The sequence below is a fragment of the Manduca sexta genome, chromosome 25, assembly GCF_014839805.1.
Source record: "Manduca sexta isolate Smith_Timp_Sample1 chromosome 25, JHU_Msex_v1.0, whole genome shotgun sequence".
NCBI lineage: Eukaryota > Metazoa > Arthropoda > Insecta > Lepidoptera > Sphingidae > Manduca > Manduca sexta.
In genome coordinates, this window is record NC_051139.1 from 13,742,134 (window position 1) to 13,756,682 (window position 14,549).

The 14,549-nt window shown below is 37.8% G+C and overlaps 1 protein-coding gene across 2 annotated transcripts in view; it reads right to left on the reverse strand.

Annotated features, from left to right (window-relative positions):
* Positions 1 to 1,206: 1,206 nt before the first annotated feature.
* Positions 1,207 to 14,549, reverse strand: part of LOC115441463 (kinesin-like protein KIF13B) — a 185,759-nt gene continuing 172,416 nt past the window's right edge. Inside the window, exons 30-38 of one of the 2 annotated variants that reach the window (XM_030166259.2) lie at positions 12,434 to 12,499; positions 10,379 to 10,506; positions 7,253 to 7,379; positions 6,661 to 7,101; positions 6,122 to 6,300; positions 5,764 to 5,926; positions 5,402 to 5,551; positions 5,091 to 5,225; positions 1,207 to 4,940 (exon numbers count right to left, since the gene is read on the reverse strand). In XM_030166259.2, the coding sequence (XP_030022119.1) occupies positions 4,858 to 4,940; positions 5,091 to 5,225; positions 5,402 to 5,551; positions 5,764 to 5,926; positions 6,122 to 6,300; positions 6,661 to 7,101; positions 7,253 to 7,379; positions 10,379 to 10,506; positions 12,434 to 12,499 (1,472 nt within the window). In that variant the 3' untranslated portion in view covers positions 1,207 to 4,857. The remainder of the gene's footprint in view (positions 4,941 to 5,090; positions 5,226 to 5,401; positions 5,552 to 5,763; positions 5,927 to 6,121; positions 6,301 to 6,660; positions 7,102 to 7,252; positions 7,380 to 10,378; positions 10,507 to 12,433; positions 12,500 to 14,549) is intronic. The other variant, XM_030166263.2, reaches the window with a different exon arrangement.

Here is a 14,549-nt window from a genome sequence, read left to right on the forward strand (position 1 = left end):
TGCCGCGCTAACGGAGTTGGGATTAAAAACTTCATAACTTAAATAAGTAATAATTTTAATTGAGCACCGACTACGAAATTGGGAACCAGTAAATAGGTAATGTTAAATTATTTTTTGGTTTTTGGTGGTTTTTAGGGCGGTGTAATTATATGTCAAAAAGGTTTTATTTTTCGCTCTTTTGTGTAAGTAAAAATCAGTCTACATTGAGGACGTCGTAGGTGACATCATTTTAGAGTTTTCTGATGTATCTCCAAAGTCAAGGGTCCAACAACAATGAAATTTATATGAGACTACACGGAAAGTACCAACTTTCAAATAAAAAATAATCCTCAAAATCGATTCCCCAGTCAAAAGTTCTGAGGTAACAAACATAAAAAAACATCCTCCTTTTTTTAAGTCGGTTAAAAAGGCAATAGACCACAAGACTTAATTTTCGATAGTAACTATATTATTAGGCTGTGGCCTATGGCCATAATTCCGAACATAGATACAGCGAATCGTTTTCGATGGGCGACAATTTATAGGTTTTATTGCAATAATTATAATCAGACGTACGGGCGTCATTTTAAAATGCCACAAAAAAGATTTTAAATGATGTTCAACTTGCAATATTTGTATACAAATAATAAAATTACTGGTAAATTGGCCAAATTTAATATTAATTTTAAAATTTCTCACCTAGACAATATTATGCACTCCAGACACATCACGTGATTACAAAATAAATTATTTCTCCACAAGTAACCACTTATTAAATAGTGAATATTAAATAACTAAACAATCGTGTAAAAATATATTTTAATTTGGGTGAATAAAATTCGCGCCATTTTAATAACTTTATTTTTAAATATACGTTAGCTTTATCATGACCTAAGGTTATGAAACCATTCAGCCAAAAAATATTTCTTTTCAAAACCAATCAACTAATGACAACGAAACAAGTCTATCGTGCATACAAGTTGTTAAGCTATGCATTTTAGATTTCTAAAAATTCTATTCTAAAACTGATGGGCATTCAATTACTAATCATATAAGAAAATATTATTTTCTACATAATTTTAAATACTTTTTAGTCTATGAATCGCAATTCCGATTACGTTTGCTATGGGTAATTATTGAAATCAGCTTTGTGAATTTTACCAAAAAATAAGGAAAAGAAGGAATAAGGAAATCTATATCTAAAGATGGAAAGTAAAACTAGTATGATATTTTATAATACATTTATTGATAATGACAGCGATGGTTGACTCGAATACGCTACTTGGCAAAAATATCTCCACTAAAGAAGTGATCTATTTCAGTTATTTAAATATTAAAATCTCTTTATTATGCATTATGTGTACAATGATGAAGATGCAACCATCTATACTATCAAGTAGCTGCCCTATAATCGCCTTATCACAATTAAAAAGAATTAGAAATACATTTATATTTCATTTGTGATCTATTTTTACAATCTGGCAAAGTAAACTTATCCGCTACGCTAAAACCAATCTTACGTACAGTTCCATAAAATTAAATTACATCGTTAAAAGCTCGTATTATCATTGCAATAAATACAAAAAAAAAACAACTAAATTGTAATAAAAAATAATCAAACATATAATTTCATTTACCTATATACTATTTGTTTAAAACAAAAGCACAGCACATTGTCAGCTTAGTTTCTAATAAATTAAATTAGGAGCTACGAGACGCTGCTTTTAAGGTGACTATAGCCTAAATCTAGGAGCCCTAGTGCACAGTCCGCCACTCTGTTCTCGCGCCGTGCCTACCGGCGCCGCCCGACGGTCCGCCCGACGGTCCGCCCGACGGTCCATCCGACGGTCCGTCCGAGGGCCGCCGCCCGACTAGCTACTGGACATAAGCACATCGAGAGGTTCAAACACACATCCTACAATATTTGAAAATACGTCATTTTTAACGTCGACTACACATTGAGCTGTCCTAGTTAGGGCCAGATTTTACATACTGATCTATACTTTAACGTTCAAAGTTTAAAAATGCAAAATAAGTCGCATCTGTCGTTTAAAAATCTAACTAATCGAAAGATATGAACTACTGAAATGTTTGCTAGATAAATGTATAGAAAAAATGGAATGTATTAAGTACGACAGTCTAATAAGCATTCGATAAAATGTATAATCGTGTTAAATCTATTTACGTGTGACAAATATGATGTCAGTCAATGCTTACAAATTACATTTAGGCCGAGAGTCCGGTGCGGGAGTTGGGCCTCGACGCATTACACACAAAAATAAACCATGTCGGTAAGTATCGAATAACACGTATAATCGAATTGATTATTAATCGATATATATTGTTATCGATAGCGCACAGAACGCAACTCTCGCAGCGAAATTGCAGCCACACTAAATTGGCATTAAATCCTCGAGTGCATACTTTGAAACAGGCATTTAATATTTTTGATAACATTTTTTTATAATAACCACTTACACTTTAATGTAAATATACAGTATGTATACAGGAATGAGGGCAAGTGGCGGGCTACAATGATCGCTGAAAGTAAAACTTACAAACACTAGTAAATGTAGGCGTTTTATACTATTTTGTGTACTCGTTTAGTGTACTTAAATTTACTATAAGGATGGAATATACATTAGGTGAGCTATAGACTAAACGCTGCCACTTTACCGTGGAGCGGGCATCGTGGACTTTCCCTAATAGATGATCACGCATACAGCATCAAAAGTCGTACTATTAGTGTGACGTCACAAGTGTTCGATACTGCACACGCCAATCACGAAACGCGTTCTATGCCGCTACATTATTCTGATATAATACCAAAATTAGACAATATTCAAACACGTATTTTATTCTCATAACCATTTGAGAAACAGACTTGTTCCGCTAATTACAGTAGACGTCTGGCTTTATTGTTCAAATGTGGATGGAGATATTAAGTAAAGGACATTTTTATGTTTTTTTTAGATTTTTATGTAACATCGTTTTTGCACATATATTTTATCGAACATACCTACACAACCTAAGTGATATATTATGTATAGTAGTAGTAATAAGCGAGAACATACGAAAGGAAATGCTATTAAATGCAGAGATAGTACAATGATACAAAATTAAAAAGTAGATTTCAAAAAAAAAAGTACGCGATGTCGATAGTCAAGAGCCGGAAGCAGTACATAGAATTTAAATATTTGATTAAGTCTACGTCACTACAAAGACACGTATTGCGAAATATTTGGCAGTATAGTCAAATCCGACTCGAGACTTGCATCACCTAGAAAATGAAGTCAAGAATGATCTCTCGCTTATCACTAATACGTTAGAACGGAAACGTCAATGTCGGTTGGACAGTGTGTTATGTCGCGAATGGTGTTGTATGTACTAAGTACAAAAGTCTTTTATAAGGACGAAGATGTATCATAACTGGACGATTTCGTAATACTACACCAGTGGCGTAACTCGCGGAGACTGAGCAAATTAGTCTATTACAATTATTCTACAATATTTATTTCATTAAATTATTCCAACAATTTTGTTTAAATATCTAAATTTAAAAATTCACTAACATTTTAAAGTACAAATGTTTATATAATTTAAATTTTCCAATTATTAAACGGAAAAACTGATCCAAAAGTGGCGCTAATGGTCCCTCGCTATACCGTTACGCCACTACCTACTTCGGTACATAAAAAATTGGGGGGGGGGGGGGCAAAGAGCAAGCGCCGAAAAAAATTTTAGTAACTACGATCGCGTGGCAAGAGACTATCACAATCGTTATAAAACTGGCAAACGTGTGTCAAAAACATCTGAGCAGTTATAGGAATACGAATTTGAAAAAATGCACAGTATAAGCCGCGGTGAACTGGGCCGCGAATCTCCTCAATTCAAGAGGTCACGGACACCGTTGCGGGCCGATGGCGTTGTAAGCGCGTCAAAAATTACTATCACATTTACCACAATTACAGATTTCACACAACAAGTGAGGAAACCTTACAACACATAAAATATTGCAATTATACGAAACTATACATAAACATGATTAATTTTTAACACGATTCGTATCACCGATTCAAAAAAAAAAAAACAAATGCATTGGTTCTAAATAATCAATCATTAAATTAATAACACACAAACACACATAAAATCACATATTTACATCGAAACCAAACAATTAAATCACAATTAACGGTCTCATTTTATTTACAAATAACCAATTCATTGAGTCAACTAATAAAAAATGTAAATGGTAGGTTATGTCTAAGTATCGATATTTTTGGAAACGCTAAGTATCATCTGCGTCATTGTATTGAGTAAGTCAATAAATGAGAGATGAGCCTGTTTCCCCTCTCATTGCACTGTAAGAGTAATAGTCTAAGTGTCAAACGGTAAAATACAACGAATGAACACATCCGAAATATATCAAGACCGGCAGGGCTCACGTAATCATCGACATTACATACAACTTCACATTACTAAACATCTAACATTAGATGAAAATCATTTTTCTATTCAATCGCCTCAACTTACAAGTTGGATATACCCATGTTAAGCTTAACAAAATACAAAACAATAATCACAAAAACTGTCGGATGCATTCACTCGAGTAGCTAAAAATACGCATAACAAAGTACACGATATTGCATCACCGACGCGTGCGCCGGCTCAAAACGAATTACAATACATATAAAGCACCATACGCGTTACAAGACTGCAACATAACGGGGGAAGGGACGGGGCGGTGAGGGCGGGTGTTTATCATACAAACTGGTTCGTGGACGTTTCACATTAAATTCGGTCCGATCAGCTCGCTACGTGTGAGCGCGAACGGTGTGAGAGTGGTTCTGTGTGGGGTGGCTGGAGGTCGACGCGCGTCTATTTGCTCCGTGTCTTGGTGCCGACGGCGTTTATACTGTCGCCGCGACTCCGCGATCTGTGTAAGTTCTGTAGGCCTTCACCTAAAACACAATATTATGTTTGAAAAATGCGGTAGCACAATACTGAAATATTACAATTTACGTAGTTCCGGATTACTGATTCAATCAAAATGGCCGATATATTTGATTTATCTAATTGATGTACAATATATACATGGCACATGAGCGTACCCTTCTGGTTGTGTCGGTAGGCGCGTGCGCTGCGGCCGCGGCGGTCGTGCGCGAGCTTGTCGGCGCGCACGAAGATGCCGTGCCGCGCGCGACAGCTGAAGTACCGCGACCCGCCTACTGAACCGTCGTTCTTGCCTGCAACATTAACTGCTGTTTAGTAACTATATTTTGGGTCCATGCTTAATAGATATTTAATAACTCTAAGAATATATTTGTAGGCTTATTAAAATTTAATCGACAAGCGGTTTTATTTTGACTTCTCAATCTACGGTTAAACTTGGAAAGTAAAAACAAGTAAATTTCGCCGGTACCGGTGGGCGCATCTAATTCGACGCCGATCCAAAGTCCGGGCGCAAAATGTGTGGGCCCCGCGTACGCGATGACGCCGGTGCTATTGCTCAGCCGCAGCTGCACGCTCTCGCCCACCGTCATCCACTCGGGCAAGTTCTCTAGCGACTCGTCTATAAGCATAAATCTTTAACTATAATACATTCGAAAGATATCTAAACAATATATTTATGTTTTAGACATAATTTTCATGATGTGAGAAAAACGAAGTAAACAATAAATTATGCATAGTAAGCCAGAATGAAATGTTAAACTTCATAATTAAATATCTAAATGACGCTATACAATATACAGATAGTTAAAAAAAAATATAAATGAAAATAACCGTCGCCGATCCTTTCGGTGGAGGAGGCGGGCGTGTCGGCGAGCGCGTGCGGCAGCGAGGTGTTGTGCGGCGAGTCGGGCGCGCACCGCGCACGCGCGCCCGGGAACGACGCCCGCGCCGCCGCGCGCGCGCTCGCGCCGCCTCCCGCACGTCGCCGCACCACCTGCGCCGTAACGTGGTACCGTACACACACTCACTCATAACTCAATCATTCTTATTTTTTATATGGGCACGACAAGTGACCCCACTGCCCCTGATGGTAAGTGGAGTGGGGTCCAATAGAATGTCGGTTGATGTGATGATTACCCCTCAACAGTCGACACAATTATGCCGGCCTTGATTATTATTAGCTACATACCTTCCCGGCAGGAAGATGTGTCTTGACCGTGTGTTCGTTGGAGTGGTCGCCGGAGAGCGCGTGGTCACTGCGGTCGGCGGCGTGGTCGGTGCTATCGCTGTCGCCGGCCATGGACGCCGAGCGGCTCCGCGTGGCGCTCGACTGGCCCGAGCTCACTGAATCCGCGTCCGCCTCACCCGCTGTACAACACATTTCATCATAAAACATTAATATAATCATAGAATATCATACTAATAAATCTCTATTATATAATGTGTGACTTATGACGCGTGAACTTTTCGCTAACTCAATTTACAGCATTTTTTTATTTATTTTATTTTCCAATAATTGAATAGTTGATCAAATATCGACGGTTAGAAAGCTAATTGACTTAAACGACATTTTTTTTTGGAAAAAATTTGACTACGTTAAAAGAACATAGAAAAAGTGCCGATTAAAAATATATATGAAATTGAGTATCGCAAAACATGTCTCTTAAATTAATTAGTCTTTCAAACGTCGATATGGATTAGACTGAAAAATACTGTCTGAACACTTACCATAAACACTCTCATGTTGTGACTCTCCGTTGACTTGAACTGCCTCCACGCTCTTCTGACTAGGTAACACCGAACTCTCGACCGGGATCGCCCCGAGCGGGTCCAGCAACTGATTCTTCGTCTCCTCTTCTTTAGCAGCTTCCTCACAATCCCTCAAGAAGGGATTAATCCGATTCCTCGAGCCGGGAGTCAAAACTGGTGTTTTAGCGTACGTCGTGTCGTCCAACTCGTTCTTTGACTCGACGATATCATTCTTGAGGTCGTTGATATCGTTCCTCAGTTCGGTTATTTCGTTCCTGAGGCCAGCCATGGAGTTTTTAGTTCGGGTGAGGTTTGTGTAGTCCATTGTTTTATCAAAGTCCGGCGTGTCGTCGACTGACATGCTGCGGATTGACAGCGTGTCATCGTTCGTCAGGTTAGTTGACGAGACTGCTTGCGAACCTGAAAATATGAATTAGCAACATAACATTAAAAATTCCGACGCTGATTGATACAATGTATAATGCGTAAATCTACCTCCAACAGGTAATTTTGTTGAGAACATAAAGACAACTCGTCTAAGACAGTTGAGCTGGGATAAAGTAGAACATACCGTATCCACTGGAGGATATGGATGGCGAATTCTTGGTGGGAAGGCGCTCGCAGGCGAGCTCGTGCAACGAGTCCAACGTCTTGGACGCCGGCAGGAATCCCCGTGACGACGCTCTGGAGCGCGTGCGCTGTAACCAGAATAATTTCAGGTTTATATCACCACTAGTTTTTGCCCGCGGCTCCGCCCGCGTTATAAAGTTTTTCAGGCTAAAGTTTACCGTTATAAAAGTAGTAGTTTCCCGGGAGCCTATGTTCTTCCCAGGGTCCCAGACTGTCTCCATGCCAAATTTCCTCTTAATACGTTGGGTAGTTTTTGAGTTTAACACGTTCAGGCAGACAGATGCAGCCGGGAACTTTGTTTTATAATATATTTTTTAGAACTTTTTAAGAGGAACAATCCCGTCATACATCATTGTTGCATAACTTTAACCGTTTACGCAGCGCACGCAACGGAAGCTCTCATCTATACTATTATATAAAGCTGAAGAGTTTGTTTGTTTGTTTGTTTGTTTGTTTGTTTGTTTGTTTGTTTGTTTGTTTGTTTGAACGCGCTAATCTCAGGAACTACCGGTCCAAACTGAAAAATTCTTTTTGTGTTGGATAGCCCTATGTTCGTGGAGTGCTATAGGCTATATATCATCACGCTATACCCAATAGGAGCGGAGCAGTAATGCCTAATCTCAGGAACTACCGGTCCGAAATGAAAAATTCTTTTTGTGTTGGATAGCCCTATGTTCGTGGAGTGCTATAGGCTATATATCATCACGCTATACCCAATAGGAGCGGAGCAGTAATGCCTAATCTCAGGAACTACCGGTCTGAACTGAAAAATTCTTTTTGCGTTGGATAGCCCTTTATTCGTGGAGTGCTCTAGGCTATATATCATCACGCTATACCCAATAGGAGCGGAGCAGTAATGGTTAATCTCAGGAACTGCCGGTCCAAACTGAAAAATTCTTTTTGCGTTGGATAGCCTTTTGTTTGTGGAGTGCTATATGCTATATATCATCACGCTATGACCAATAGGAGCAGAGCAGTAATGGCTAATCTCAGAAACTAGGAGTTTGAACTGAATAATTCTTTTTGTGTTGGATAGCCCTTTGTTCCTGGAATGCTATAGGCTATATATATCATCACGCTATGACCAATAGGAGCAGAGCAGTAATGGCTAATCTCAGAAACTAGGAGTTTGAACTGAATAATTCTTTTTGTGTTAGATAGCCCTTTATATGTGGAGTACTATAGGCTGTATATCATCACGCTATGACCAATAGGAGCGGAGCAGTAATGAAACATGTTGCAAAAACGGGGACAATTTATTAGTTTGGAGAGCTTCCGTTGCGTGCGCTGCGCAAACGGTTAGAGTTATGCAACAATGATGTATGACGGGATTGTTCCTCTTAAAAAGTTCTAAAAAATATATTATAAAACAAAGACCTCCACTGCATCTGTCTGCCTGAACGTGTTAAACTCAAAAACTACCCAACGTATTAAGATGAAATTTGGTATGGAGACAGTTTGAGACCCTGGGAAGAACATAGGCACCCGGGAAACTACTACTTTTATAACGGAAAACTTTAGCCTGAAAAACTTTATAACGCGGGCGGAGCCGCGGGCAAAAGCTAGTAACTAATAAATTGTCCCGTTTTTGCAACATGTTTCATTACTGCTCCGCTCCTATTGGTCATAGCGTGACGATATATAACCTATAGCACTCCAGGAACAAAGGGCTATCCAACACAAAAATATTTTTTCAGTTCGAACCGGTAGTTCCTGAGATTAGCGATTACTGCTCCGCTCCTATTGGGCATAGCGTGATGATATATATAGCCTATAGCATTCCAGGAACAAAGGGCTACCCAACACAAAAAGAATTATTCAGGACCCTTATTCTGTATGATAGTGTAAACTCGTAACGCGGCCGTGTCATGTTATCTTTGAGAAATGTGCGTGGAATGGTATTCTGTAGGCCAAATTTCTATAGTCCTAAACATGATGTGTTGTGTTACGTGCTTGTTACGCACTGTTAAAATAACGTGCGGGATAGAGAATAAGGGCCCAGTTCAAACTCCTAGTTTCTGAGATTAGCCATTACTGCTCTGCTCCTATTGGTCATAGCGTGATGATATATAGCCTATAGCACTTCACGAACAAAGGGCTATCCAATGCAAAATGATTTTTTTAGTTCGAACCGGTAGTTCCTGAGATTAGCCATTACTGCTCTGCTCCTATTGGGTATAGCGTGATGATATATAACCTATAGCACTCCACGAACAAAAGGCTATCCAACGCAAAAAGATTTTTTTTAGTTTGGACCGGTAGTTCCTGAGATTAGCCATTACTGCTCCGCTCCTATTGGGTATAGCGTGAAGATATATAGCCTATAGCACTCCACGAACAAAGAGCTATCCAACGCAAAAAGAATTTTTCAGTTTGGACCGGTATTTCCTGAGATGAGCCATTACTGCTCCGCTCCTATTGGGTATAGCGTGATGATATATAGCCTATAGCACTCCACGAACAAAGGGCTATCCAACGCAAAAAGAATTTTTCAGTTTGGACCGGTATTTCCTAAGATGAGCCATTACTGCTCCGCTCCTATTGGGTATAGCGTGATGATATATAGCCTATAGCACTCCACGAACAAAGGGCTATCCAACGCAAAAAGAATTTTTCGATTTGGACCGGTAGTTCCTGAGATTAGCGCGTTCAAACAAACAAACAAACAAACAAACAAACAAACAAACAAACTCTTCAGCTTTATATAATAGTATAGATAGGATCGTTCTGTTAGGATTTGCGGAAGGGAGCAGAAGAGGTTTCCCTTGCGAAGGTCTCAATGTGAATTTGCAACCAAGAGGTATACACATCGAACTGTGTGCCTAGGGCCGCGGCAAATGTTCCTCCGTGCATGGGCGTGGATTGTGTGGAGACCAAACGCACAAAAATTGACCCAGGGGAGGGATGTAAGTAACTAGAGCGGTTCCAGCACAGGTTCCTGAAGGCACGAAGGAATGACCAGACTAAGACTAAGTTTTGGGTCATGCACGGCCGTAGATATAGAAGCTCGCACCGGCTGGTTACGGAGCTTCTAGTACTGTCAATAAACTGAACGTGAAATACATACATGCGACCGCGGCGTGTCGTCTGCGGGCGCGGACTCTGGCTCGGAATGCGAGTCGTCGTCGTTCCGGCGGCCGGGCTCCTCGTGCAGGGTGGTCATGCGCAGGCCCAGCTTGCCGCTCGCGGGAGACGCTGCCGACCGTCACACAGTTATGCACTTGCTCGTATGAAATTTAAATGTGGCAAAGCGGCAAAAATACTACTGCAGTATGTAAAAAAATTACTACGTATACGATCGGCGAATGTATTTTCATGTTGTGTATCATTGTAACTGAGCATGTCGGTTATGAGATATAATCTCTTAAGAAATTCTGCTTACAATCGATTTGCATGTTTCCTAAAGGTTTACAAGCAGAAATATTTACAGTATAATCTCACTAATCCGGCACTTCGATAGATCGGCACGTCCAATAATCCGTCACCTTCTGCCCACGCCTCCCTCGCCCCTACACCTGTGTGTTTCAGTTACTCGCATTGTCGCGAATTGCAGTCTAACCTCAAAACTTATCACGTGCTTACGTATTGTTTTCTTTCAAGTGAGAATAGTTTATCGTTAAAAATGTCAAATAAACGCAAACACAAGACACTAGATTTGAATAATAAAATGGAGATTTTAAGGAAGTTAGATAGTGGAGAAAACATGAGCAAATTGGCAAAAGAATATGGTGTTGGGCGTGCTACTATATATGATCTTAAGGAAAAGGTTGTTAAGCAAGGACTACAAGTTGCACAAAAGCAGACCTCAATTAAGGATTATTTTAAAACTAAGTAATTACACATGTACGTGTTAATTTAATACATTACATACAAACATTTATTCCCTCTATGAAATGCTTTCTTTTATTCCTTACCTATGATTTTTTCCATATAATCCAATAATCCGAACATTCCAATAATCCGGCACCCTCCGGTTTTTAATAGTGCCGGATTAGTGAGATTATACTGTATATCCAAAATTTAGTTTTACATTTTTAGTAAAATAGTTGATGAATTGACGATTTGTAAATATTATTTCATCGCAATATCATATTGCAAAACTTAGCATGTGATCTATTAATTTATATTTGTTAACGTACAATGTACATACATAACTGAATAAATCAAAAACTTATACTAGTAAACCCGTGTATTTTAATTCATCAAACAATCAGTGCTCGGAATTATACAGGGGCATAACCACGAACATTGAAAGTTAAAATTAGATTAAATAATTATTTTAACATTTCGCAACCAATAATACTAAACAGATATGTAAGAAAATTAATTATCATTGCGATCGACACTTCGATAAAATATTATGCGAACACTTGACAAAATATTTTTTATACCCGTCTCGTTTCGATAGTACCAACCTTTCAATGTACGAAATCATAAACCTGTACAATAAAACTTAATACTACTCACAAAAATACAGTAACGATCCTTGCCAATGAATTGTCAATATCTAATGAATTTTGATTTCATGCTTGAAATAATACAATGACCGATGATCACTCGACGTGACTTTGGCAAATAAAATGAACATCTACTCGAAGAATTCCACGTGACGTTTTAAAGCAATTAACCATATAATGTTTCTAAGTAGGCACATAACACAACATATTGACATCACACGTGCCTGTTTTGTATGAATAAATTACAAAATGAGCGTCAAAGTAAACGATATGAAATATTGGCGTAACTAGAGAGTGCAATGTGTAGAACCAACCCAATTCTGCTTGATACCTAACGTGGAAATTAGAATTAATTATGAGTCGGATTTACAATCACAAAAAACTGCAGTAACGTTAACATTTTACAAAAAAAAAATACTTCAATTTTCGCATATTTTGGTCGATATGAAGCAATTAGTTTCATAACAATATTTCTTGGCTGTGATCAATAAATTTTATCAGTCAACTGTCTGTAATATTTTTCATTATCACCGTTCAATTTCAATTAATAACACTTTCAGATTTAAAAATCTAGTTACGCCCGTGAAACTCAAATAAAAAAAATAATATTTAAAAACAAAACCAAGCCAAACTAGTGATTCTACGAGTTCTGTTACGTAACATACACTTGTTCGGCGTCTGCAGTCGCAGTGAGTTGAGGTTCAAATTCAAGTTTAGGAACGTTGGCCGAGCTGCAATAAAAACGGTTAACATCCTTGTAAGTACATTTACAATGCTAATATCGATGTGAAAACTTTCATTTACGAATTTATTACAATATACATATATATCTTGGGGATATTAAAGGTAGGTTTTTACACAAAAATTAAACCTACAATACAATTGTATTTTATTTATAGAAGTGTTATATAGAAACGTTAATCGATATTCGATATGAACTAATCTTAAAGTGTGTTACAATTTACAATATAAATTAAAACCTAGTTGGGATCCAAGATCTAGGAAATTAATTACTCAGAATAATTAAAACACATTAAGATATTATTTGATGTATAAATACAACGACATCGTGTCGACAGTGTCACACTTACGATACACATTCATACAATTCAACCTACTATTTATAATACACTACAAAGAGTGGGTACCTTCTTGTTACTTTACACAATACATCTTCTATGACATGCTGACATACTATCGACATTGTTCTTCGGTATCTTTAGACTTGCTCTCTACTTTACATGCATGTATTACCTAACACACACACCTACGTAGAATTCTTATAGGTCTATCTCTACTGGTAAACTACAAATACCAAGACAGCACTGTCTTTCAAGTTTTTGATGCATTTATAACATTTTTTATCACGATTAATGTTACAATTCTATCGATACTTCGGCCTTTTTATATCGATACCTAAATAGTCATTTTTCATCACAACACAAGCAGTTTTATTTACTTGGTTATTACAATATTATTTCAAAGCATCTCTCTTTTATCGAATCCACAGCAAATAGTCCAACGAAAAAGGGATAGAAGAAAATAATCACGGATCATGCTCGGTACATGCAAATGAAAGAGACACGCAAACAAACAGAGATCAACACAAACACAGAAGCCCGCTTGTTGCTCGAAGCTTGTGTTCAATTTTGCACTATATTAGCCAATACATAGGGTCTAATTTAGATTCGAATACGCTGTGTAGCATATTTTATTAAATTATTTCATCGCATTCCTCGTAGTAGATTGCGGATGAAATGCCGAATTTTAACGTTTCAACTTAACAGCCAATCAATGGATAACATACAAAACCAAAAAATCGTTCATGTGTAACAATGATTACGACACATCTAAAATTTATCTCCAATTTATATTGCATTCGTCTAATTAATTTCGCCATACAGTTGCCATTCCGAATCAAGACCATATTGTTTTTACTGTTTACCTGATAGGAACGAGCCTGAAGGTAGCCAGGGATCAAGATACAGAAAATACATAGTTAGTTCAAACTTGGGATGGATTTTTGCCCTATATTTTTTAATAACCACATAAGTCATCCAATTAAACAAAGCCAATTAAAAGGGTTATTCACAAATTTCAAAAGGACGAAATAATCAATAATAAATCAGAATAATGACAGTAAGAGAAGAGACAGGGATTGTTAGATAGACAGAGACAGACAGAGAACTGTGGGAGCCATAGCATTGCCACAAAGCAAGTTGAAAATAAAATGTAACTGTGGAATTATGATGTGGATGTGTCCTCGTTGTGATTTTGATGTTTGTTTTGAATTTTGTGATTATGGATGAAGTTTATAATCCGTTTGTTTATGATAATTTATTTTATGTCTATTTATGTGCTATTGAACTCTTTATTGATACAAAGTACTATTCTAAGACTTATGCAACCGTGCATATGCCTGTTAGGTCTAAATAAAATCCTCTCTGTATGTACTTCTAAAAATGTAATTTTAAACTATACTACTGAGTGCACTATAATATTATCATAATCTAAAGTACCGTTTCAAAATACAATAAAAAATCGACTTTATGCCAAAAGCCGTAAATGCACTATATTATGCACGTGTGCGCACGTTTCAATATGAGCACGTAAAACAAAATTCTGAAACGTCGTGAACATGACAATGTGTGATTCGTATGATGGAAATAATAGAAAAATTGTTTCGGAAGTCGTCCCGGAGAAGTTTGCTTTTGTACTGAAAAAATTATCGTCACAAGATTACAAGACGTTCAACAGTTAAACTCCACTGCAGCCAATCAG